We start from the raw sequence: 23,712 nt of genomic DNA on the forward strand, positions 1-23,712 counted from the left end.
TGTTGTTATAGCTTTAGCGGTTTAAGAGATATGCACATTAAACTTAATAGGGGGCGGGACCACGCCCACTTTTGTCCGATTACGCCCATCTGCAATACCAACCGTCTTACGGTACCAATAAATTTGTGTACCAAGTTTCATAAAGATATCTCAATTTTTACTCAAGTTACAGCTTGCACGGACAGATGGACGGGCGGACAGAACGCCACCCGGAATCCAACTCGTCTCTTCATCCTGATCATTTATATATATAGGTATATAACCCTATATCTAACTCGATTAGTTTTAGGTGATACATAAAACCGTTACAGAGTGAACAAAGCGATTATACTCTGTAGCAACAGGTTGCGGGAGTATAAAAAGAGGGTGGGGACCCGGCTGCTATGAAATTTAAAGTATACGCGTATCTAACAAGCATTAATGCTAAATTGATTAAATTTGCTGAGAACACATCTTTCTAACATTTCCCCATAATTGGCGTAAGTGGATGTATTGTAGTCGGATGATGACTACGTTCCCTTCCCATATTAAATTATTAAATTTTAGCTAATTTCGATACGTCAGTTCCGTCGGAAATATTATATCGAAAATATCGGTCAATCTTTGAGACATATAGAGGAAGAAACATCTTTTCCAGATAATAGTGTGCCCTTTTTCAACTCCTGAAAATATGTCCCTGACTTTGATCTTTCAAAAATCTGAGAGTATAAAATGGTTGGTTACTCCCGAATTTAACTCTTCCAAACTTGTTAGTAGTATTTAGTAATTTGGTATTGTAAGTAATTTTCTTTCAAAATACCAAGTTGATGTGCTCACTACATAAGCGTATTTCTAATACTGATTTTCACTTGACAGACAATTATAAGTCTCCGAGCATATTTATGTCATAAAAGCAGCAACGCTTTTCAATGTGTTCAGAAATTCTAAATATTTATCGATTATTTTCTGTATATTACAGATTCACAAGTGGTCGCATACTTATTGGGGTCTGCCGAGATGGGTTCTTTTCTTGCAAAACTATCACATAGTATTACCACGAAAACATCACCGCATACATCACGTAGCACCGCATGAGACATATTTTTGCATTACTACGGGCTGGCTGAATTGGCCATTAGAAAAGATTAAGTAGGTTCAATATAGATTACATCCAACTGATCTTTTTTGAATTAAATTTCATTTAATTAGATTCTGGCCCACATTAGAGGCTGTAATTGAGTATTGTACAGGCTGCAAGGCACGCGATGATGACCTCAAGTGGGCAAAAAAGATGACATAACTGTATTGGGACAAAGCTGAGAAATGGGCTTTAATTCTCGAGATCCTCACAAACTAGTCGATACCATACATACAAATGTACGTATGCACCGGTATGTGTGTACACGTGCGGATGTTTCTGCAAATGATACACAAAAAATTATTAAAATTTTATGATAATTTTTCTTGCGCTGAATGTACAAATGTTGAATAAACAAGTCGCATTAGTTTGCCCATACTAATTAGAATTTTTTAAGATTTTCTCAAAATTCATACAAAAACATACATATACATTCATAAAATTAATACACAAACACACACACACAGTATGTTGAGCGAAAGTGCAACAACAACTTAACATCAAATATCACAAGCAATTAAATAATTTAAGTGAACACTCTAGGAGAGTTAGGAAGCTTTTTTACAAATATACACCACATAGCGCATAATTAGAAGAAAATATCATTTTTAAATCATTTAAATTTAAGCTTTTATAGATAATACAATTATTAAACTGCTTAAATAACAACTATCGGTCAATTCTTTAGAAACAAACAAATTAAAAAACGATAAATTTATTTTACTTCAAAATATAACAAATTAGACACATAGCAGAGCATACGTGTGACATGTAATATATGCTTTAAACTTTATTATTTATAATTTCTAAGCCAAGCCATTTTTAATACTATTATAATGCATCACTCAATACAGTGCAGTTTTAACAATAAACCTAATTTTTAAAACCAAAAATTTTAATTGAAAACAATTAATAATCTTATTCAATGTGCTGTTATGAAGTTATATTATTTAATGGCCCGATTACGGTTTGCAACTCAACTGTATTTTAGTTGAATGTATTTTAGTTGAAGTTTTGATATCAGTATTATGAATATCAAGTTAAATCGTGAAAAAAAATCAGTTTTATCGATTTTCAATTTTTTTTTTGATATAACTGTTTGATGTGTCAGTGCGGTTGACTGAAATACTAAAAAAATAAACTAATAAAAATAATTTTATATTAAATATTTTTAATCAGTTACATCTTACATACAAAAATACATTATAAATATTCATTTAAAATTCATGGAAAGAATGCGCAGCACATCAGTTCTGACTCGCACATTTTCCTCATTGCAACATCAATCAAAACATATGTGTTTATTGTTTATTTACTCTTTCGTGAGCAATAACTGAATTGAATTATTTTAGTTTTTCGTTTAAAAATTTTCAGCACTTTAATTATAAGCCAAATCTTCAATTTTTTTAGGTTGACAACATCAATTAGTTGTAGTTCGTAAACTTCTTCTTTACTGCCGTGGTAGTTCATAATGACAAAAAAAGTTTTTTAGTTGTTCTGAATTGCTTTAACTTTAATTCAACTGAGTTCAAACCGTAGTAGGGGTATAAGTCAAAGGCGTAAGCTGCGATTAAATTGACTTGGTTTCATAATACTTACACTGCATTAAAATGAAATATACGTATGTATTATACGATTTAAAAAAAAATGTACCATAGAATTGTAATCACAAAACTTTCGTTATTAGTCTAATTTTTTATAATCACTAAGTTTTGCTAGTAATGTATATTCAACTTGCTGACAACAATCACACTGGTCTACAGTGGTTTTGTTGTCCTGGTATGCATAAGATCGATTTTGGATATATTTATGCCCGCAGTTCATGAAACTATTAATGATTTTGTAAGATTGGCTCTCGTTTAAGCAGCATTAACATCGCAGTAAACAGAGATACAAATGTCGAAAACATATGTTATATTTCAATAAAACTGCTTTAATGAGTTTTTCTTTTATAATTTTCCACTCGACAATACCTGCTTACGGACCAACAGTAATCTACCATCATATGACGATCCCATCAACCTTGGTTCCTTTCTTCAAGCACTTTTAGATCTTGGTGGAACCACTCTCCGTTTTTTTCACTATAATTTCCTAAATTATCCGATAATTTACCTAGATGAATCCGGAGATAGTCTAACATAATACTTATATTTGCTCGTAGAGTATGAAAATTTGTAAGCATATTTGGCACAATTTCTTCATAATTTGGTACTTAATGGTTACTTAGGGAATCTTCGAATATCAACATAAAACCTTTCCACGATTCCCTTTTCAGAACAGTCAAAACTTTGATAACGTTTTTATCTTGCTTTAATTGCAGTATCAAATATTCCTTTCAACATACTAAGCTTCGGGCATTTTCTAGAAATGTAATTAAAATAATATTCTTTCACGTCAAAATCTTTGAAAAAATATTTTATCATTTTCAACTTGATCACGTATTAAAGCACAGAGCTCATTTTGAGAAAATAAATTTGGTAGATCTGGGTATTTGGAGAAAATAGTGTTTTTGAGTAGTACATGTGAATTACTTTTGAAATGAGAGCGACATTTTATAGATTGCAATTCTAGATACCTTCACGTTTGACATTTTTAACTTTTTAAAACTTCCGCATATATTTTTTATTTTCGGTTACTGCGGAACCTGGGAGTGGGGATCACGTGATGTTTGTAAGCGCGAGAAAGGTGCACAGAACTCTAATCATGACTGGTAGCATAAATTTATATTGATAATTGATAACTTTATACCGATAATTGATTGAAATATTGGGTAACCATTAATCATAACAACAAGAGCAATTTTATTACTTTCATGAATAAATTCTAATAATAATCTGGGCATTTAAAAACATCAAAATTTGCTAACATATCCAGGGCAACACAAAAAAATTTGTAGAGCTGTGTTATTACAATTGTAGTAACATGTTGCTGTAATCGTTGAAATGGTACTGGCAATCCATTTTTAACTTGCTGATTGCTTTTATCTTTTCAAGAAATCAATAATATATGTTCTAGGAATATTTAAAGTTTGGTAATGCACATTCACCTTATGTACTAATCACTGTTATTTAGTTAAAATTTGTAATAAGTGTATATCCCATTTCATGCTAATCTGTAATAGTAATTAAATTTTTCTAGTAATTCGCAAAACAATTAATAACAATTCATGTACGGTGTTCTAATTTATATATTTCACAAAATTTTTATTAACTTTCCATCATTTAAAGTATTATGAAATGAATGCGGAGGTGCATGTCATGTGAATGATCCTTATTGAAATGTCTACCAAAGCCTTAGTGATTGTATGGGCTGTCTTAAGACTACTTACTTAAACGCAATCTTTTATGGGTTTAGGTGTAGTTAGAGACAGGAAAAAATGAAAATTTTAAATATTTTTTTGGCAGTAAATTATTTTCTTCTATAAAAGTAAAAACATTGCATCATTCGATCTAATTTAATATAAATTTAAAAACAAAATTAATCATTTGAAGTAAAGATTGTTTTGATCCCGTTCCAACCGAAGCTCCTTACGGTGACCATCACTAATCCTTGGAGATTTTATCTAAAATCAATCAGACAAGAAAAAAATGTATTTTATTATTAGATAATCTAGTGCCTGATCGAAGATTTTTTTAATTTTCAGAAAATTGTTTTCAAGATTTTCGGAAAAAATCCAACAGTTAATGATTTATAAAAAATTAAAATTAAACTGCACTAGTTTTTCATGTTTTCAAATTAAATTAAATCAATTAAATTTGATTGAAGTCTACCGAGCGATTTTCGAGCTACAGTGATCACCAGTTAAAAAACATATTGCATTTAAAGCTTTACACTTGATTTACGTAAAGTAAATAATAAATTATTTTCCAGAGCGCCCGAGATCCCTTTGCTAATTATCGATTAACTCGATAAGTATTTGTCGGATTTACTTCAAATTTTCAGGGAATATTTCTAAGATTCTTAAGAGAAAGAAAAAAATTGATTTCATAAAAATTCCGACTACCCCTAAACCCTAATTTGAACATAATTTAATGGGATTTCACTTATATCCAATATGATAATCAATGGATATTATATTCAATATACGGTACTTTTAAAATAAAACAATTTCTCAATTCTACCGCAGTAAGTTTTTTAATGTTTAAAGTTTGGCTTTGAGTGACATATTAATTGCGAATTTAAAATTTTAAATTACGTCAACATTAATTTATACACAAATTGTATATGCTTTTCTTAAGATATTAAAAAAAAATATTAAATTTTAATCTAAGGAATACAATTTAAAATTTTTAATAAGCGCATATTATGTGCACTTTTTTACGCTTATGCCATTTTATTTCTTTAATGGAAACATCTACCAAAAACCAAAGCTTTAATATAAAATAATTATAATTCATAAAAAAACGTAAGTGACTTACATTTTGCCTTAACAAAAGAAAATATGAGAAGAAACATTACAAATCATCATTAATAATATTGTATAATATAAGGCCAACTTATGCTTTAATTATAATTCAAATCTTAAGATTGTAATTAAGTCTGTTAAGTGGCTAAAAACAAGCAAATATAAAAACAATCTAAACTTCGTCATGAATTGTACGAGTACGTTTTATAGAGTGCACCCTTTTACACAAACAAATATGTATGTACAAATATGTACGAATACCTATATAAGTTGATTATTATACGATTACTTATATACATTTGTAAACAACTTTATTCTGAAGCAATTTTGTATTTGTTTGCAAGTAATAAAGCAATATTCATTGTGATTATGGCTAGCCATATGCGTGTTTATTTTGTCGACCTTATTTAAATAAGATAATGAATTGCAAGTGTTAGGCATTTAGTATAGTATTTTAAAATGCTATTTTCATAAATATCAAAATAAAAAATTGCTCAGTCGGTAATATGGATCTATTTGGCAAACATTTATTTCGAAATAATAATGGCAAATATGGCAGGGTTACGGAGAGATGACAAACTGGCGTGACACTTCAAAATTAAAACAAATTGAGGAAATTAATTACGTTTCGTAATATACAAATACACAAAAGATATGTTTTTATGAGCATTTTGAAATATATTCAATACCTATGTACATATGTATATGTCATAACCCAAAAAGTATTATCCATAATATAAATAAGGGAAACATTTTAATAAAACAAGAAAAACCGTTAGCTTCAGTTGCACCGAAACTTTAATACGCTTTACAAGATTCCATACAAGAATCAAGAATATAATTGAAGACAAGATTGCATGATTATTCATCTGACGTCATTCTTATGGAATTGGAAGAGGAAGCAAATAAAAACTCTCATAAAGCATGTAAATTGTAAACAAAAAGGTAGTGTTTGTATACTTTCAACAGAAAATACTTCTGCTTACAACAAACAAACCGGAAATGGTTTACGCCATTTAGCGGGTGCACAAACCCGGAAGTAAAGCAATTATTGCATTGTTGTTGTTATACGCCGCCAGGCGCACAAGGAAAAGAAATATATATGTATACGTGTTTTTGAAAACAAACTCAAAAATGGAAAGCAAAAATTATATTTATATGGTACATACATACATATATGTATGGTATCTATGTTTTTTCAGCAGAAAATATTTTCACATAAAAAAATTATGTGAATTAATAATATTACACTGCTTATATCAAAGGAAATACCACTTAGTTGCAGTTGCATGTTGATCTGCATAGATGCATTTGTGTATATATGTACATATGCATATGCATATTAGGGTGTGTTAAAAAAAATTTTTATATTTATAATGGGAGACCCTTCCCATTACAATTAAAAGCACATACTTGGAGAGCCTTTCTTCGAGGTGCCTATAAACCAATTTTTTTGAGTACGAAGCGAAAAAAAAAAATATTCTGTTCTTTTACCCACCCTAACATACATATGTTACATATACATATTCATATGGGCAGTCGATTGAGTCGATTATGTTTCAATGTTTGTGAATGGTTATGTGAATTGTAAACAGCTGTTTGTTTTCAATTTTTTGGTGTATTTGAGAATTGTATTTTATCAAAAAAATAAGAAAATGGAGAGTGTTGAACTGTGGTTTTATGATGAAAATAAGAATGAAAATGCTAGCTTAACGAAGGTAGCAAAGTTAAGAAGGAAGTTAAGAGATGAATCTAACCGTTTGGTGTTGGAGGACCAAATGTACATAGTTTTTATGTGTTATTCAAGCAATTAACTAAATATGTTTATATCATTAAAGTTTTATTAAAAATTTTCGTTTGTCTAAATAAGCATTCAAGTATTTATTTACACGACTAGAAAGTAAATTACAAGCAGGTGTAAGAAATGCAATGTTCCTACGATATTACAGTTTTCTGCGACTCAAAGGTTATGTGCTCAAGTATCAACTAAGCGTAGGAAACGATAATAATATCGCACTTGTTCAATCTACCATCTTCTTATTATATATCCTGAAAGGTTTTAAGTTAAGAAAAACACGAATGTAAAGACTGGATATCATTTAAGCATTCCGAGTGTTAGATTTATTGGAAAGGACTGTGCTTCACGCTTTGTAGGCTACTGGTTCTCTCGAATCTTGCGTTGCCACTGCAATAAAATCCCTAATCGAAGTGTCCTAGTCATCAGTGTTTCTAACCACTTCTACATCTAAAACACTTCGTACAGGTGGTCCCAGACTATTCAGTTTTGGTGCTATGCCTTTCCACCTAGGTTTCACATGCGTCTTCTCACAAATCCCTTTTATTAATTCCTGGTAGATTTGCATTAGCTCCGAGAAAGCTGTATTTTATTAGTTTAGTTTAATTCTACATTTCAAACACATATTAGTATATATTTAAACTAATTACAACATCAAATACAAATAACTTACTTTTTATTCATTATTATCACTGATATTATTTTATTTTTATTTGTAATATCATGCTCTCACCATTTGAAGTGATTACATTTCATTTAACTTATTCACTGATCAACATTGTTCTCACTGCCGTTAGAGATGTATAAAACAGCTATTTTTGACTAGCCGATCGAAGCTGTGGCCTCTTTTATCGTCACAACTCTATTAGATCGGCTTCGTTACATTACTCTCCTTTTTTTTACTCTTGCAACATGTTGCTACAGTGTGTAATAGTTTTGTTCACCTAACGGTTGTTTGTATCACCTAATCTAATTGAGATAGAAATGGAGTTATAACATGCATTTCTGTCTGTCTGTCCATCTGCCTGCTGTAACTTGAGATATCCTAATGAAGCTTGGTACATGAGTTCCTTGGCAAAAAAGTGAGGACGAGTTCGTAGATGGGCGTAATCGGAGAGAGTGAGCTGAAGTTACTACTTGTATAATAGCTGCACTTAACTTTTATTACAATAGCGTCATACTTTAAATTTAAGTGTCTAAAGTAGGTGGTAGTTTCAAGTCTACCTCTAATATACACTCCTTTTTTAATAAAATTTTCTCTGAAAGCTTCGATTGCATCATCTAATGTAAATTTCTTTTGTATTTGTCTATCAAGTCGATTATTATATCCTGAACAGGGCATATTAAGTTAAGTCATGTCGGCTTGTCCGTCCATCTGTCTATATATACGCGAGCTAGTCCCTCAAAAACTCAAATTCTTGTATTGAAAATATATCTTCACGAAATTTTGCATGGATTATTAGTTAAGGCAACGGTGCAATCTCCAAAAAAATTGTTCAGATCAGACCACTATAGCATATAGATGCCATACAAAATGACCGATCAAAATACAAATATTTTGTATTTTTGAAGGGTATTATAACTACGGTGCAACCGAAGTTAACGTTTTTTCATGTTTCTTCATAACTTTTCTCTATATTCATACGTTGTACTTCTGTATTATAGGAAGCGGAAACGTTATTATGAAATACACTTTTGGTTTCTGTTGCAGGACTTTGTGTTACATTCAAATAAGCGTTATTATGTTATTAATTTAGTGGTTAACATTTTTTTATATTTTTACTGGATTAAGGTTTATTATTATAATTAACATCTTTATCAACATCCAACATTTCTTTTGTATTCTCTCGTTACCAGTTTCAACCAAATTTGATGTGTGAGGTTATCCAAACATTTTTGTAATACGTGGGAATGGTTGCCACTTCTATTTCCCATATAACACGCTTTTAAGTTCCACCTTTCAGGCTTTGCACAAATAGTGCGATTAATGTACGTCGAGAAATTGTCAAAATCAAACTATAACTTTTCAAGGACACAGACACAAAACACCCCAGTGCATTTTATTGATTTTTTATCGAACGTATCGGTCGATCTGTGAGGCCTATTTTTGAGAAGCCCTTGTGCCAAAAATAGGCACAATCGGGTTATTACTTCTCTTAGCTCCCATATACCTAATACCATATAAGATTTTTAAACTTCCGGTTGGCTTTGTACCGTATATACCAGTCCATATGTAAGATATCTTAGCAAAATTAATTAATATTGGGTAATTACTATAGTTTACTACCAAAAATATGTGAAATTTTATCTTACTACATTTAATGATTCTCGTTATTCTTTATAAAATTGCTTGAAAATATATTAAATGAGCAATTAATGTAACAAGCCCAAACCTTTTCCTGAACTCAATATACGCTGTTCGATGATTTCCGTCCAGCAACTTTTAACCGCTTACGTTGATCAGAAAGTGTGATATGCTAATAAAACTAAGTGGACAAGTTAAGGAAGTTCTAAGTTCGAGTGTAACCGAAAATTTTATACTCTCGCAACTTGCAAGGATCAAACCGGGAAATTACTTCAGGTGTTGGCATTTTATATTAAAGGAAGTATTGATCCGGTTTAACGCATTTTTGACACACAACATACTGCAATATTATCAAAGGTTTTGACCGATATTTTCGGTAAAACGTTAACTATAGCCACATATTCAGTACTTAGCGGCTTGAACAGTTTTGGTTCAATTTAGACAATTATTGATCACAAGGTGGCATACTTTAAACGCATTATTCACGCAAAGGTTCACCCCGATGCAATCATTGTTGCTTGATTTGCATAGGGAAAATGAAAGAATCAGATGGAATTTAAAATGGTGGTATATGGAAAATAGGCGTGGTTGTAATCCCATTTTCGTAGAAATATGAGATGAATACTATGGACCGAATTTGGTTGAAATCGGTTGAGCAGATCCCAAGATATGGGTTTTCACTTAAAAGTGGGCGCTGCCACGGCCACTGTCTAATTTTGAAGTCGGTTCCTATAAAGTCATCTCATACCATCCCGGAAATTAAATTTAATGTCTCTGGCGTGTTTAGTGTTTGATTTATCGCGCTTTTAGTAGTTTTTATCAGTACCGTTATATGGGGAGTGGGCGAGGTTGTCACCCGATTTCATCCATTTTCACACTGTCGATAGAGGTGCTAAAAGCATTTGTTCCTAGTGAATTTAGTTATTATAGCTTTAGCGGTTTAGGAGATAAGCCCATTAAGCATATTAGGGGGCGGGACCACGCCCACTTAAAAAAATTTAACTGCGGATGCCCATCCCTAATGTAACAGTCTTGTATCTTATTGTGGAGCATCGTTATGGTAATTTATTTGTTTGTGATGGCGTGACAGTGGTTCGATTACGCCCATCTACAATACCAACCGTCTTAAGGTACCAAGAAACATGTATACCAAGTTTTATAAAGATATCTCAAATTTTACTCAAGTTACAACTTGCTCGGGCGGACGGACGGACAGACAGTCACCCGGATTTCAACTCGTCTCTTCATCCTGATCATTTATATATACATCACCCTATATCTAACTCGATTAGTTTTAGGTGGTACAAACAACCGTTAGGTGAACAAAACTATTATGCTCTATAGCAACAGGTTGCGAGAGTATAATAAAAAAAGTGAATTTCAGTTGCATCCTTACCCTAATACGCTTCACAAATATAAAAAAAAATCTTTACAAGAATAATTCATGTCAAATTTCTTGAAGATACTTCGTCATATGCAAAAGTTTTGCAGACAAGCACTTAATTCCGATCGTTCAGTTTGTATGGCAGCTATATGCTGTAGTGGTCCGATATTTGGCGGTTCCGACAAATTAGCAGTTTCTTAGGGAAAACAAGAGTGAAGTCTGAGTCCCTCAGTTTTCGCGTATATACAGATAAACAGACGGACATGGCTATATCGACTCAGCTGGTCATGCTGATCACTTATATATACAGTTTTTAACGTATCCATTTTTTCCTTCTGTGTGTTAAAAACTTCGTGGCAAACGTAATATACCCTGTTCAGGGTTTAATTATAAAATTATTTTAATGGTTAAGCCCTGAATATTAATGGAGCTACTTTAACCTCTAATATAATGAACTCCGATCGTCTCGTTGACGTTTTCAACATCCACTCAATATAGGTATTTATTTTAGCCTCGTCGGTTGAGCTTATATTACATAAAGATAGCAAATTTTTTTATTCAGAAATTTGGGATTAAAAATTAGGTATTTATTTTTTAATCTCGATGTTAAGATTAAAAGTTAAATTTTCAATTTTTAATTCAAGAGGTATGGGATTAAAAACTGAAAAATTAAAATATTACTTTTTGATTTGTATAAACTCGATAAAGTGTTAATTCTAAAACAAATTCTTTTTTTAACTCTTAATTATATGCTTAAGATTGAAATTTTTCATTTTAAGTTTTCAATCCGATAGTTGGGGTTAAAAATTAAAAATTAATTTTTTTTTAAATTTTATTTTAAATGTTAATTCAATTAATTCTTTAATGCATTATTTGCAAACCTGTATCATATATATTTCATTTGAAGATGTACTTAATATAATTTGAGTTAGCGGTTAATAATTAATTTCGTCAAATGACCCAACATTTTTATACTCTTGCAATATATTGCTACAGAGTATAATAGTTAAACAACTAATCGAGATGGATATCGAGTTATATATGTATATATGAATGATCAGGATGACGTGACGAGTTGACTTCTGAATGACTGTCTGTCCGTTCGTCCGTTTGTCCGTCCGTCTATTCGTGCAAGCGATAACTTGAGTAAAAATTTAGTTATTGTAATGAAACTAAACATATTCCTTGGCACCATGGAGGGGGAGGCAGAATCGGACTACTGCCACGCCTATAATAAGCGATTAAACGAAAATCTTTAAAGTGCCATAACTAAGCACTGAATTAAGATACAGAACTGTAATTTGGTACAGGAAATCGCAATAGCCAGGGACACCTGCGAGCTAAAAATCTTTTCAAAGTGCACGTGGCCCCATCCCCTAAATGGTTAAATGTATAACTCTTCCAAACCGCTACAGCCAACTCAACCAAACTTGCTGAGAAGAAGCATTTTTAGCACTTCTTCATACACTGTGAAAATTAATAAAATCAGATAATAACCACACCCACTCCCCATTTAATGGTTTTTTGAAAACTATTAAAAGTGCGATTACTCAATGAATAAATGTGCCACAGGCATTAAATTTCACAACCAAGATGGCAGGGAAAGAGTTTATAGGAACAAGTGTAAAAATTGGACAAGGGGCGTGGTACCGCTTACCTTTAGGTAAAAACTTATATCTCAGGAACTATTTGACCTAATTCAATAAGATTTTAAACATGAGGTTTTCCAAGCATTTCTATCATGTCGTATGACAACCACGCCTACTTCCTATGTAACAAACTTTAAATTTCCATCTGATTCCTTGATTTTACAGTATACACATCAAATATAATATTATTGAAGTTATTAGAATAAAACTGTGCACAAATAGTGCGCTCAAAGTATTTCATCTTAGGTCCCAAAATTGTAACCAAATTTGCTGAGATCAAGTCCTTCTAGCATCTACTCCTACTTCGTGTTAAACGGATGAAGTCGGATGATAACCACGCCCCCCTCCCATATAACGGTTATCCTGAAAACTAGTAAAATTGCGGTATCTCACTAAACAAGAGCGCCAGAATCATTAAATTCAACCCCTTAAAATACTATACGAATTTCAACTAAAGTCGATACGTTACATTATCCTGATATCCTTATATTGTAGAATGAAAATGGGCAAAATCGGACAACAAACATGCCTACTTCTCATGTAACATAATTTTGAATTTCATCTGATTCTTTCAAGTTGCAGTATATAAATCAATGAAAAATGACATCGGTACAAAACTATGCACTACTGAATTCAAGCTATGTCATCTCTCCCAGTCTTACACATCTCGCAATAGTATCATAAATCTTCACCTAAAATGTAGATCCGAGTGCCTAAATCTGACCGAAAATATCGGTCAATCTTTGAAATTTATTAATGAAAGAGCATCTTTTCCTAATAATAGTGCTCACTTTGTCAACTCCTAAAAATACGCCCCCGGCTATGATCTTTCAAAATTGCGGAAGTATAAAATGTTCAGTCTCCCCCGAACTTAACCCTTCCTTACTTGTTTAAGAAACATTTTTGCCCAACAATTTTGCCCATAGAATACAAGGTTACGACAACTTTGAAATCATATGTTTGATAACGAAGTTGGTTCAAATTGGTTAATTGCCATAGTCTCTTAAATATGTTTGTGTTATTTTATTCTTGAAATAGGTTAAAATATTTGTTATAAAAGCTAATAAATGGTCCTGCTCTTGTAAGCAATTGATAAGAATTTGTATCAAAGATGTTATGAAATGGTTTTTTATTTCAAAAACTTTTTTAGACTTCAAGAATATATCAATTGGAAATAAAATTTGAATTTTCTAAACAAAAAAAATGTATATAATTGTACACGCATAGCATCTTAAGTTCTATATGATTGAAATAAGTCAAATCCGTTAAAAAAAAAGTGGTAAATGGGCAGCATGCGCCATTGTTTGAAAAAACCGTATATCAAAAACCAACCAAATTTTTTAAATATATAATATCAAGTTCACTTCAAAAGTGTTAGAAGTATGGTATAAATTGTGCAAAAATCGCTTCCAAAATTCATGTGAGTGATATGAATTAGTATTTGTTATGAAAAAAATTTATTTTTAAAATATTCGTTTAATTATTTATTTATTTTTATTACAATAGGTTCAAACACACATTTCTTAAGATTTCGCAAAAATGGGGATTTAAGAATGCTTTGGGTTATCTTTTGCGAGGCGGAGGTTAGTCAAAATTTAATAACTTTAAAGTGCACGATATATTTATTTAAGTTTTTGTCATTTACAAAAATAAATGTGAATTCGTAATAAATCTTTAAAAAAATTAAGTTTTGTTCAATCAAATAGCTCTCTTCAACTCCTTTATGCCGATCTCAAAATAATAATTCAATATACATATTAACTTATCATCTAAATTAAGACATTCTTGAACACTTTTTTGAAACCGTTTGCTTGGCCGATTGCGGCAATATTGAATCCGACGATACATCGGATTTAGAAGAGACACGGTTATCACTTACTGGTGTGTATAGGCTTTCAAATAGATAGTTATTAGCAAGTATGTTAGTATGTTTGACTTCATTTCATCTAAGTTTACTATGTTATTACGAAAACTTCAACTGAAAATTTCTGAAGAACACAGTACTGACAACGAATTATTGAATCTCGAATTCGACGGTATAGAACATTTGTTGGGATACATTTGTAAAAAATTAAAAACTGAAGTGTTTGAAATTGATAAAGATCAGAAGTATTTGCACATGGATTAATCACTAAAAAAATCAGAAGGTTCATAGCAAAAAAATGCGACATACTAATGGATTGCGCTACATAAAAGTTTCTCACTGCTAAAAATGCCAATAGTGAAGAAGCCAATATGATATTGTAATGCAGTTTGGCAGCAGCTTCTATTGAATAATTTGGTTTTTTGTTTGTTTTGATTTTGTTTTTAATTTGAATTGAAACAAAATTATTATGTGATCTCCGCATGGAAAACACTTCAGTGGTCTGGTATTCGGAAGGTGATTCTGGTACTTAATTTTGCTGAAAAGACATCACCTCCCACTCGATTATCTAGGTTGAACCCATCCGTATAGATGCTTATCCCTGTGTCACTGTCCACCTCACTTGTTTCTCACTCTTCTCTGGAAAGGAAAGCAAAATTGAGGGTTGAGTACAAGTTAAATTCTACTTGTATGGGATTTAGAAAATCCGTGGTATCGGGTGGAAACTTTAATTTATTTACTGAAAAGTTTCTATAAACTTATGTATATACGTAGAAAGAATTTGTAAAAGTTTCCACACCACTTTTCTTGAGTTAAAATTTGCGTTTTTGTAAATAGTAATTTTAATTAATTCTAATTATTATTAAAGAATTTTATTTTATTGAAAAGTTTTTGATCAACTATTTGTAGTTGTCTAACTTATAACAAAAAATGAGTAGAAGAGAAGCCAGTTGGGTATGAGATTTTTTCAAAAAGTCCATAGATGGTCGCAGAGTAGTATGATCGATATGTGTTGCTGTACTCAGCTTCAATTGCTTGACATCATCATTAAACAACCAATTAAAGTTTGTGCACAAAAAGGAAAAAATTACTGGAGCTAACACATAAGTATTGCCTATATTTCGGTGGAAGCCCAATATATTAATAACTACGTGCTATGCAGCGTCACTCTTAGCAATAAGCAATTGGAAGGTACTGTTTACATTAGTTATTTCAAAAAATTAAAAAAATATACTGGAAATAAATTAATAGGCAGACCAAATGCAGTTAATATTGCTTCGGCCGTTAAAAAAGTACTAGCGCACAGGAATTAGGCGGAAAGAACTGAGAGCATAACACATGATAGCGTTACAAAAATAGAAATACCTTTATCCATCAAGTGCAATGCCTCTTTTACAACAAGCCGCAATAAATGCTGCTACACAATACGAACAGAACGGTAAAATTATAGCCGGACATTTTCATCACTCTAACATTGCTAAAAGTCCCCTTACAATTATTTATGTCTTAAATATTTTATGTCTGAAAGCTTGCTATGAAACCGCAATGCAATTCGTTTAGTTTTGTCCGATAAAAGAGTAACAAAAACCAATGATGCATTACGGCTATAAATGACAGAACAGGAGTGGACCGACATGGAAAACATGGTATTAAAACCGTTTGATAAGGCTATAACGGTACTATGTGGAAAAAACAGCAACTCTTTCTTTGGTACGGCTATTTATAAATCGTTTTGTAAATTCCCATATGTTCGTAACTACTAAAGACAGGCTCAAGGAGAAAGTATTTAAAGAAGCTGCACGTGTTTCACTATGGATAAGGTTTAAATTCAAAATGAAAACACTGATATGGCCTTTTCTTTTGTTAAAAAATAAAACCATTTTGTAAGTGAACCAATTGAGAAAATTGAAAGCATTGATATGGCCTTTTTCTCAGCATAATATGGAGCGTTTTAAGCAGAATAAAACCGATTTCTTGCGTCGTTTTATAACTATGGATGAGACTTAGATCTACCAGCATGATCCTCAATTGAAACAAGAACGTTTACGCTTTTCGTCAAATGAAGAAACTATTACAGCCGTATACGAGCATTGAATTTTCGTATTTCGTACTTAAAACAGTATTATTTCATTTCGAGCGCAGGAAGAATGGAGTAGGCCTATCAGATAAAATTCTAAAATCGTGGAGTGTGACTACAAAGCCAGAATATAATATAAAATGGCAGTGGCCCCGCCCTCTAATAGGTTTAATGTATAAATCTCTTAAACCATTCAATTTATGTATGTCACCCAAATTTGCACCAGACAAATCTTTTTGGCACCTGCTTCCACACAGTGCAAATGCCTTAAATTTCACATTTCATTTAATTTTACAAATTATAAATCGAGAACTACTCACCTTATTGCAATAACACTTTCCGAAAATAGTGAATTTAGGTATTCCATCTCGCGTCAAAAAATTTTCGATATCAGACCTCAACCTTTCAAGGCCCCTGATACCAATTATGTGGACCCCAGTGCCTCCGAAAATATCGGTCAATCTGTGAGATTTAGTATTGAAATCTTATATAACAGAATGCCCTCGTGTTAAAAATGGGTAAAATCGGTTCAATATATCGGTTCAATATATCCCCATATATCTAAAATAAAGATTTTCGAACTTCCCGTTGGCTTCACACGGTATATCGGTCAATATGTAAGATATCTCAATGAAATTCAGAGATAGTCTCGTACTAATAATAGTTTTGTAAATAAAATGGTTAAAATCGGGTGAATACTTCCTCTATCACTCATATACGTAACCTCCCATATACCTCGTATAAGGATTTCAACCTTTCGGTTGGCTATATACGGTATATATTGGTCAATTTGTATTTATAAAATTCAATGAACGTGTTATATTGGATATTCTTGTATTATAGTTTAATACCGCAAATATGTGAAGTACCTCACCGGATTACCCCAGCACCTATATATAATATTATATATAATATAAAGATTTTTGCTAGTTTAGCAATATCTATACCGAATATGTCGGTAAATTTATCATTTCGGATCTGTATAAAATCTTTTATATTTGTGAACAGTATTATAGCTTCGATGCAACGAACGTTTTTTTTTCTTTTTTTAATGAATTCTTTGCAGCCCTGCCTTTTGGAGTCTATTGAAGAGATGATTACTTGAAAAGCTTTTGTTTATATTAAAATTGTTTCTCATACTTTATTAACGTATAACAATAACTATTTTTTTAAATTTATAGGCACGATTTTTTTTGAATAAAAAATATTTGTACAAATTCTTGAAAAGATTAGCAACAAAAACCGAAAATTTTACATCACTATGCTTAACAATCGCCTAATATACATATATATATATATATATATATAGTATATTTTAAGTTCCATGCAAATTGGGATGGTGTCCAGAGTTGTTATAGACAGCTTTTGCGACTTCGTCTTTTAAAGTTGACGGAGGGTCTGACAAAATATCGGTTTTCATTGACAAGTACTTTAATTTATTAGAAACAGCTATAGGAAAAAAGCACATTTATTAATATAATTATTTAAATAAATTTCAATAACACTACAAACCTGGCCGCAAGTCAATCAGCGAACAATGCTGGTCGACCCATAAAAACGCTGTGCGTCGTAATTCCTCCAAACTGGCACTGGACACTGATGCGGTGTAAGAGGTTAACAGGGGTTCTAAAATAAGTCCCAACTGCGAAAAAATATTAGAATGCAATAGTCAATGCATATACATCTCTTTTATAATTACTTATTAAAAACTTACAATCCAAAATTTCCAGTCTTGCATTGTACGATGGCGCACATACTGATCATACAGCTGCCGAACATGTTCTGTGCCTTGACGTGTCACAGGTGCGCCATTAGCTGGGAGGATTGAGTGCAAATGCCTGCGGTGAAAATTAAATTTTAGCATTAATCGGAACATGTGATCATTTAGAAAACCAAGAAAATTTTACTTTTAATTAACGTTACAACTAGATATATATATCTACACCCCTATTATATATTTATATTACCGATCTATATGCATGTGCATACTGAATTGATTCATACTTTTTGTCTTTTGAACTTTTAGGGTAGAAAAATTAAAAAAAAATCTCATTTGGCAAAACGATATACGCGGGCTGTAATATATCAGTCTAAATGTACTTAGTCCAATACTTTCCCTTTAAGCAATATCTGCTAAGCTGTTTTCCCGAAAATTTAAAGCCGACGTCTCACTCAAGCCTGTCATGAACAATAAGGGATTAGTGAAACTTTATTTTACTGCTTCATCAACTTATTTCACGTAAATCCATAGCGGGCGAGTGACAATTTCGAATTAAAATTCCTACATATACGAGTTATACTCAACATGTATAGTCAACGTAAAGGATAGCCGTAACGCTGATCACGTTCGCGTGCCATTTCAAGTCTACTGATTTAACAACAATTTTTCAGTGGTCATCGTTTCGAGTTAACATTTGAATTAAAATTTTTAATCCCAAAAACCGGATTAAAAGTTTATTTAAAATTTCTTATTTACATTTTTTCTCGTTTGCGTACTTTGTGTTCTATAATTTTGAACTAGAGCTCGCACCGAGTCATCATCTTTTACTTTAAAACGCTTTATATTTTAGCAAACTTTTAATTCTGATTTTCGAGTTAAAAATTTAATTTTCAATTTTTACTATTTATTTATAAAAATATTATTTTCAATTTTTAAGTAAAAGCATCCAAAATATTTTCAATTTTAAATTCCAACATCTTGGATTAAAAATTAAAATTTCAATTGTATTAGAATTCCAATTTGTGATTTCAACATCTTAGATTAAAAATATTTAATTTTATTCTTTTAATTCGATTTATTTTAAGATGGTCTAATTAAACCTTTGAAATCTAATCCAATATACAATTTAATTTTTAATCTAAAATGTTGAAATTAAAACTTGGAAATCTACTTATAATCCACAAATGTTCTTATTAAAAAAAGTCAAAACCCTGGCTATAAGCCAGAAAGCTTACACCAATTAGCATAACCTATATTAGTGATAACTTACGTTAGCGAGTTATTGAGAATGTCTCTCTCCTTAAGCAAAGCTTCCATATGATCCTTCAATTGATTACGTTCCGCACGCAAATGTTTAATGTGGTCCGCACCTTTTTGCAACATGGCCGCTTTACTCAGCTGTAAAAATGAAAGAAATCAGTGTTAAAACTGGTTCATACTATGCTATTTTAAAGTGATATCACCTACCTTGGCATTGGGATTTTGTTGCAGTTGCGGTATAAGCGAATGCAATAAATCAAAACCATTTTTAATGTTATACCGTCGTTTTTGTTCGGCATGTATATGACCGGCGCGCCTTTGATTTTCGCGTGGAAATTTCAAACTATGTGTTGGTGAAAGCGGTGAGTCTTGATCGTGAAACGATTCTGGTGATAAGCTCAAGGTATTGGTGCACATGGCTGCTTGACTGGCTGTCGGCGGATAACTCAACATCTGATTGATGGGAATTAGGAATTTTATATATATTATATATACTATTTTCCGCCTTCTTAAGTAAATTAATATTATTTTATTAATTTTTACCTTACTGCAAGGTGGGCTATGCAACATTTGTGGTGCCGCCGGTGTTGGCAGTGAAGTAGATTTTTTTGGTGACTTCTGCAGTTGTTCTTGATGCATTCGCATGCCGTGAGGAGAGTATGATGAATCCGTTGATGTTCCCGACACATTAGTGGCCGCGCATTGTATATTGGGTGTTGCAAAATAATTGGTGCTGGTTGATGTGGTGACATTATTTTGTGATTTATTTGTGTTTACAGTTATGGTCGAAGACGCTGGAGGTGGCACCACTACAGCTGGCATCGGAACATTTATATTTGATATGGCACTTGAGGAAGAACTTTGTTTCTTAAGCAATGAGCGTGAGCCTAGATAATACATGAAATTACATTTATTTCTATAATATTAAAGCAAATCACAAAAATTATAATTTTTATCTATCTACGAAGTTAATCAGATGAACGAAAGGAGCATTTCACTGAGCTAAGTTATGTTACTGTAGTATGTCTCATAAAAATTCTACATATGGGTATTAGTAAATTCAGACTCGCATTCGGACAAAACTTTTAATAAAACTGGAATTTAAATTTATAATTTTCTCGGAAACAGACAATATTTTCCCTGCGATCCAACTCCATTGAATCCAAAAATAAGAAAAAATGTTATCTTCCGTTGCACCGAAGCCATAATACTTTCACAGATGCATTTTTAAAGCAAACAAGTATATAGAAAGATCTTTATCTTGATTTTGATCGGTCAGTTGAAATGGCAAATGTACGCTATCATTTGTTTATATATTTTATACGGTTTCCAACATTTCCTTCTGGGTGTTACAAATTTTGTGTCAAACTTAATATACCCTGTTCATGGAATAAAAAGGTTTCTACTATTGCTACAAAAATAACAACGTCTGTAAAAGGCGGGATCTTTATGTATGTGATATTAGCGCAAAAAAACGCCTAATTGATTCTGGGTATTGGTTCCAAGTTTTTATGGGCCTATAGAAATCCTGATCAATTTAGATTACGTAGACACAACTTTTATGGAAACTGCAGAATTGCTTACCAATAATAATTGTAAGCAGTGTCATATGAATCAACTAGATTTGTATCCTGGGGCATTATGTGGACCTTATCTCAAAAACGACAAGTCGTATAACTTCGAGGGAAATTTATATTACAACAAAATCAAAACTTAACCGTTTTATATCAAAGTGAACATTATAAAGCAATATAACAACATTTCATAAAATTCAGTTTAAAGCGCAGCCGCGTTATGCTTCCTTAATGCTACTGAGTTAGATAAAATAATTTGAAATGAGGGGCGGACGCAATAGGTCCAAGTTTCCTTGGCATTACAAATCTAAAAATGTTTTAACTTACTCGTTGTCAAAAGTTGAGCTAAGGTACTATTATTTAACATCGGATCGCTGGTAGCTGATTGCAACTGTGGTGAGACCATCAGATTACTACTCGTTGCACTACTGGACTTATTGGCGCCGCTGGGTGCAACTAGCGAATGCTGATGTATTGAATTGCTGCGTGAGCGTGGCTTATTATTTTTAGCCTGATATTTGGGTACAGCGAAGTTATCGTGACTTGAGCGTGACTCCAATTTTTGCAGTGTCACATTTAAGGGTAAACTATTCGAACGAAACATTTCACGTGGCATCATATTCACAGAGGGTTGTTGTTGTTGTTGCTGCTGCATTTGATGTTGCTGCTGCGTTGTTAAGAGATGCTGAGTAGACTGTTGTTGTTGTTGTTGGTGCTGATGACTAGATGAAGGCGATAGCTGGCATTGTGCTTGTACCTGTAATTGTAAGGGGCTGGGCAACGAAGTCACCTGACAACCTAAATTCAGAGGTAACGATTGTTGGTGTACGTGTTGTGCATTCGGGGTTTGATCGTTCATATAGGGCGAATTCGTATTGACGCGCATATTAATGTAGCCGCCAGTGGATGCGGATTTCTTAAAGTTACTCACACTCGGATAAGGTTTATAAGCGTTTGAGTTATTGTTACAACTTAGATTAGTGTTGATGCCATAAACATCATTTGAAGCACTTAAATTATACATGGATAGCATATCGGTGGATGGTGGTTCCGTTTTCACCGTCTGCAACAGCACTGATGTGTTTCCAGTGTGTGGTGAGTTGTTAGCATTGATTTGTGTGGTGTTGGGCATGCAATTTGTGGTTGTCTGTATTATTGCGTAACCTTTCGGCTTTTGATTAACCATAGAAACATTAAGCAGATTATTGTTTACGTTAAGACCACTATTAGCTGAGGCTGATATATCAACACTACCATAGCCACCGTATACTGCGCCACTGCCACCGTCGCCGGTGCCTCTTATAATTGTGGCAGGTGTGGGATATTGAGTAGTCGCTGATTGTATTTGTTGCTGCTGTTGTTGTTGTTGATGGTAGGATATGCTATGATGTTGCAAGGCTGTGCAAGGTAAGGTAGGCTGCAAATGTTGACTCTGTTGGCTTTTCTGGTGTTCTGCCAGCATTTGCTGATAAATTGTGGTTTGATGCAATGTTGGTTGAGCTTTATCATAATTATGTGGTTCCCGCCTGCAGTAATATTAAGTATATGGAAAAATATTCGATCATTTTTCAAAGTAAAATATCATAGTGGTATGAAACACATTGTAAAGAAAGATAAAATAACAAAAATGAAAGGAAAAATAATATACAGGCGATCTGAGGTTGGGAAGAAAAAGAGGAGAGGGTGGTCGGTTAAAATCGGTTTTGTCTCGATTTCCAGCAAAACTACGAGTAGAAAAAAACTATATGGCAAAGTTGTAGGTAATGATACGATCTTTTTTATATTTCATTCACATACATTTTTAAGTTATGTGAAAAAGTTGTAGATACCAAATTTGTAGATCATTTCATTACCTACAACTTTGCTGCATATGTAACTTTTTTCCATAGGACTCGTAGTTTCGCCTTAAATCAAGATAAACGGTTTTTGACTCTTCCGCTTCCCTACCTCAGATCGCCCGTAAATTATTTTTCCTTTAATTACTGTTATTTTATCTTCCTTTTCCAACGGGTTCCAACTTACTATGATATTTTTTTCACTTTTTACCAATTTCAAAGGTTTTTGCACAGGCTTATTATGAAATTTATTTTACCTAAATATCCTTTGTGAGTTTTTGGAAATTCTTCCCTTCATCACACTTTTACTTGGAAATTCGTTGCCTGAGGATCGATTGTTTGAAACGCCTTCACTTGTTGTCGGAAAGTGCTTGGAGTGCATTCGCATAGTTGACGAGGTGGATGTTGTAGAAGCGGGAGAACCTAACCCATCATTAACCCCTACTGCTGATGCATGATCATCGGTCATAATGGCGTCCACAGAGTTAATTGTCTGCGTTTGATTAGATCCTGAGGTATTCATTAATTGACTATTACTATTTTCACGAGATAATGGTGTTGGATAACGTTGAACCATTGACGATTGAAACTGTATCGAATCAAGTGGCGCATTTAAGTCCAACATATTGGTATCGTCGTTTACAGGTAGTGTATTAGAATTGTTACCACCAACAACACCAACCATATTATTTGACTCTAGCTGATCAGAACCTATGGATGCAATGTT

General features: G+C 32.5%; 2 protein-coding genes across 15 annotated transcripts in view; one reads left to right on the plus strand and one right to left on the minus strand.

The window, feature by feature from the left end:
• Positions 1-23,712, plus strand: part of Kua (Plasmanylethanolamine desaturase Kua) — a 52,412-nt gene that overhangs the window by 19,050 nt on the left and 9,650 nt on the right. The window contains exons 5-6 of one of the 6 annotated variants that reach the window (XR_011395484.1): positions 959-1,128; positions 1,189-1,356. The exons of 4 other annotated variants lie outside the window; for them this stretch is intronic. Coding sequence is in view for 1 of the 2 variants with exons in the window: in XM_036376458.2 (XP_036232351.1) it covers positions 959-1,128; positions 1,189-1,279 (261 nt within the window). In the remaining variant the exon portion in view is untranslated. Of the gene's footprint in view, positions 1-958; positions 1,129-1,188; positions 1,500-23,712 lie in introns of those variants that run through there. One more of the 6 variants, XM_036376458.2, reaches the window with a different exon arrangement.
• Positions 17,573-23,712, minus strand: part of Mondo (MLX interacting protein mondo) — a 32,483-nt gene continuing 26,343 nt past the window's right edge. For all 9 annotated transcript variants that reach the window (XM_036376449.2, XM_036376448.2, XM_036376445.2 and 6 more), the window contains 8 exons: positions 23,243-23,696; positions 21,478-22,676; positions 20,120-20,463; positions 19,784-20,029; positions 19,587-19,714; positions 18,311-18,434; positions 18,109-18,238; positions 17,573-18,045 (listed from right to left, as the gene is read on the minus strand). In XM_036376449.2, coding sequence (XP_036232342.2) covers positions 17,912-18,045; positions 18,109-18,238; positions 18,311-18,434; positions 19,587-19,714; positions 19,784-20,029; positions 20,120-20,463; positions 21,478-22,676; positions 23,243-23,696 — 2,759 coding nt within the window. In that variant the 3' untranslated portion in view covers positions 17,573-17,911. The remainder of the gene's footprint in view (positions 18,046-18,108; positions 18,239-18,310; positions 18,435-19,586; positions 19,715-19,783; positions 20,030-20,119; positions 20,464-21,477; positions 22,677-23,242; positions 23,697-23,712) is intronic.

This window comes from Bactrocera oleae, chromosome 3 (genome assembly GCF_042242935.1).
Source record: "Bactrocera oleae isolate idBacOlea1 chromosome 3, idBacOlea1, whole genome shotgun sequence".
NCBI classification, from domain to species: Eukaryota; Metazoa; Arthropoda; class Insecta; order Diptera; family Tephritidae; genus Bactrocera; species Bactrocera oleae.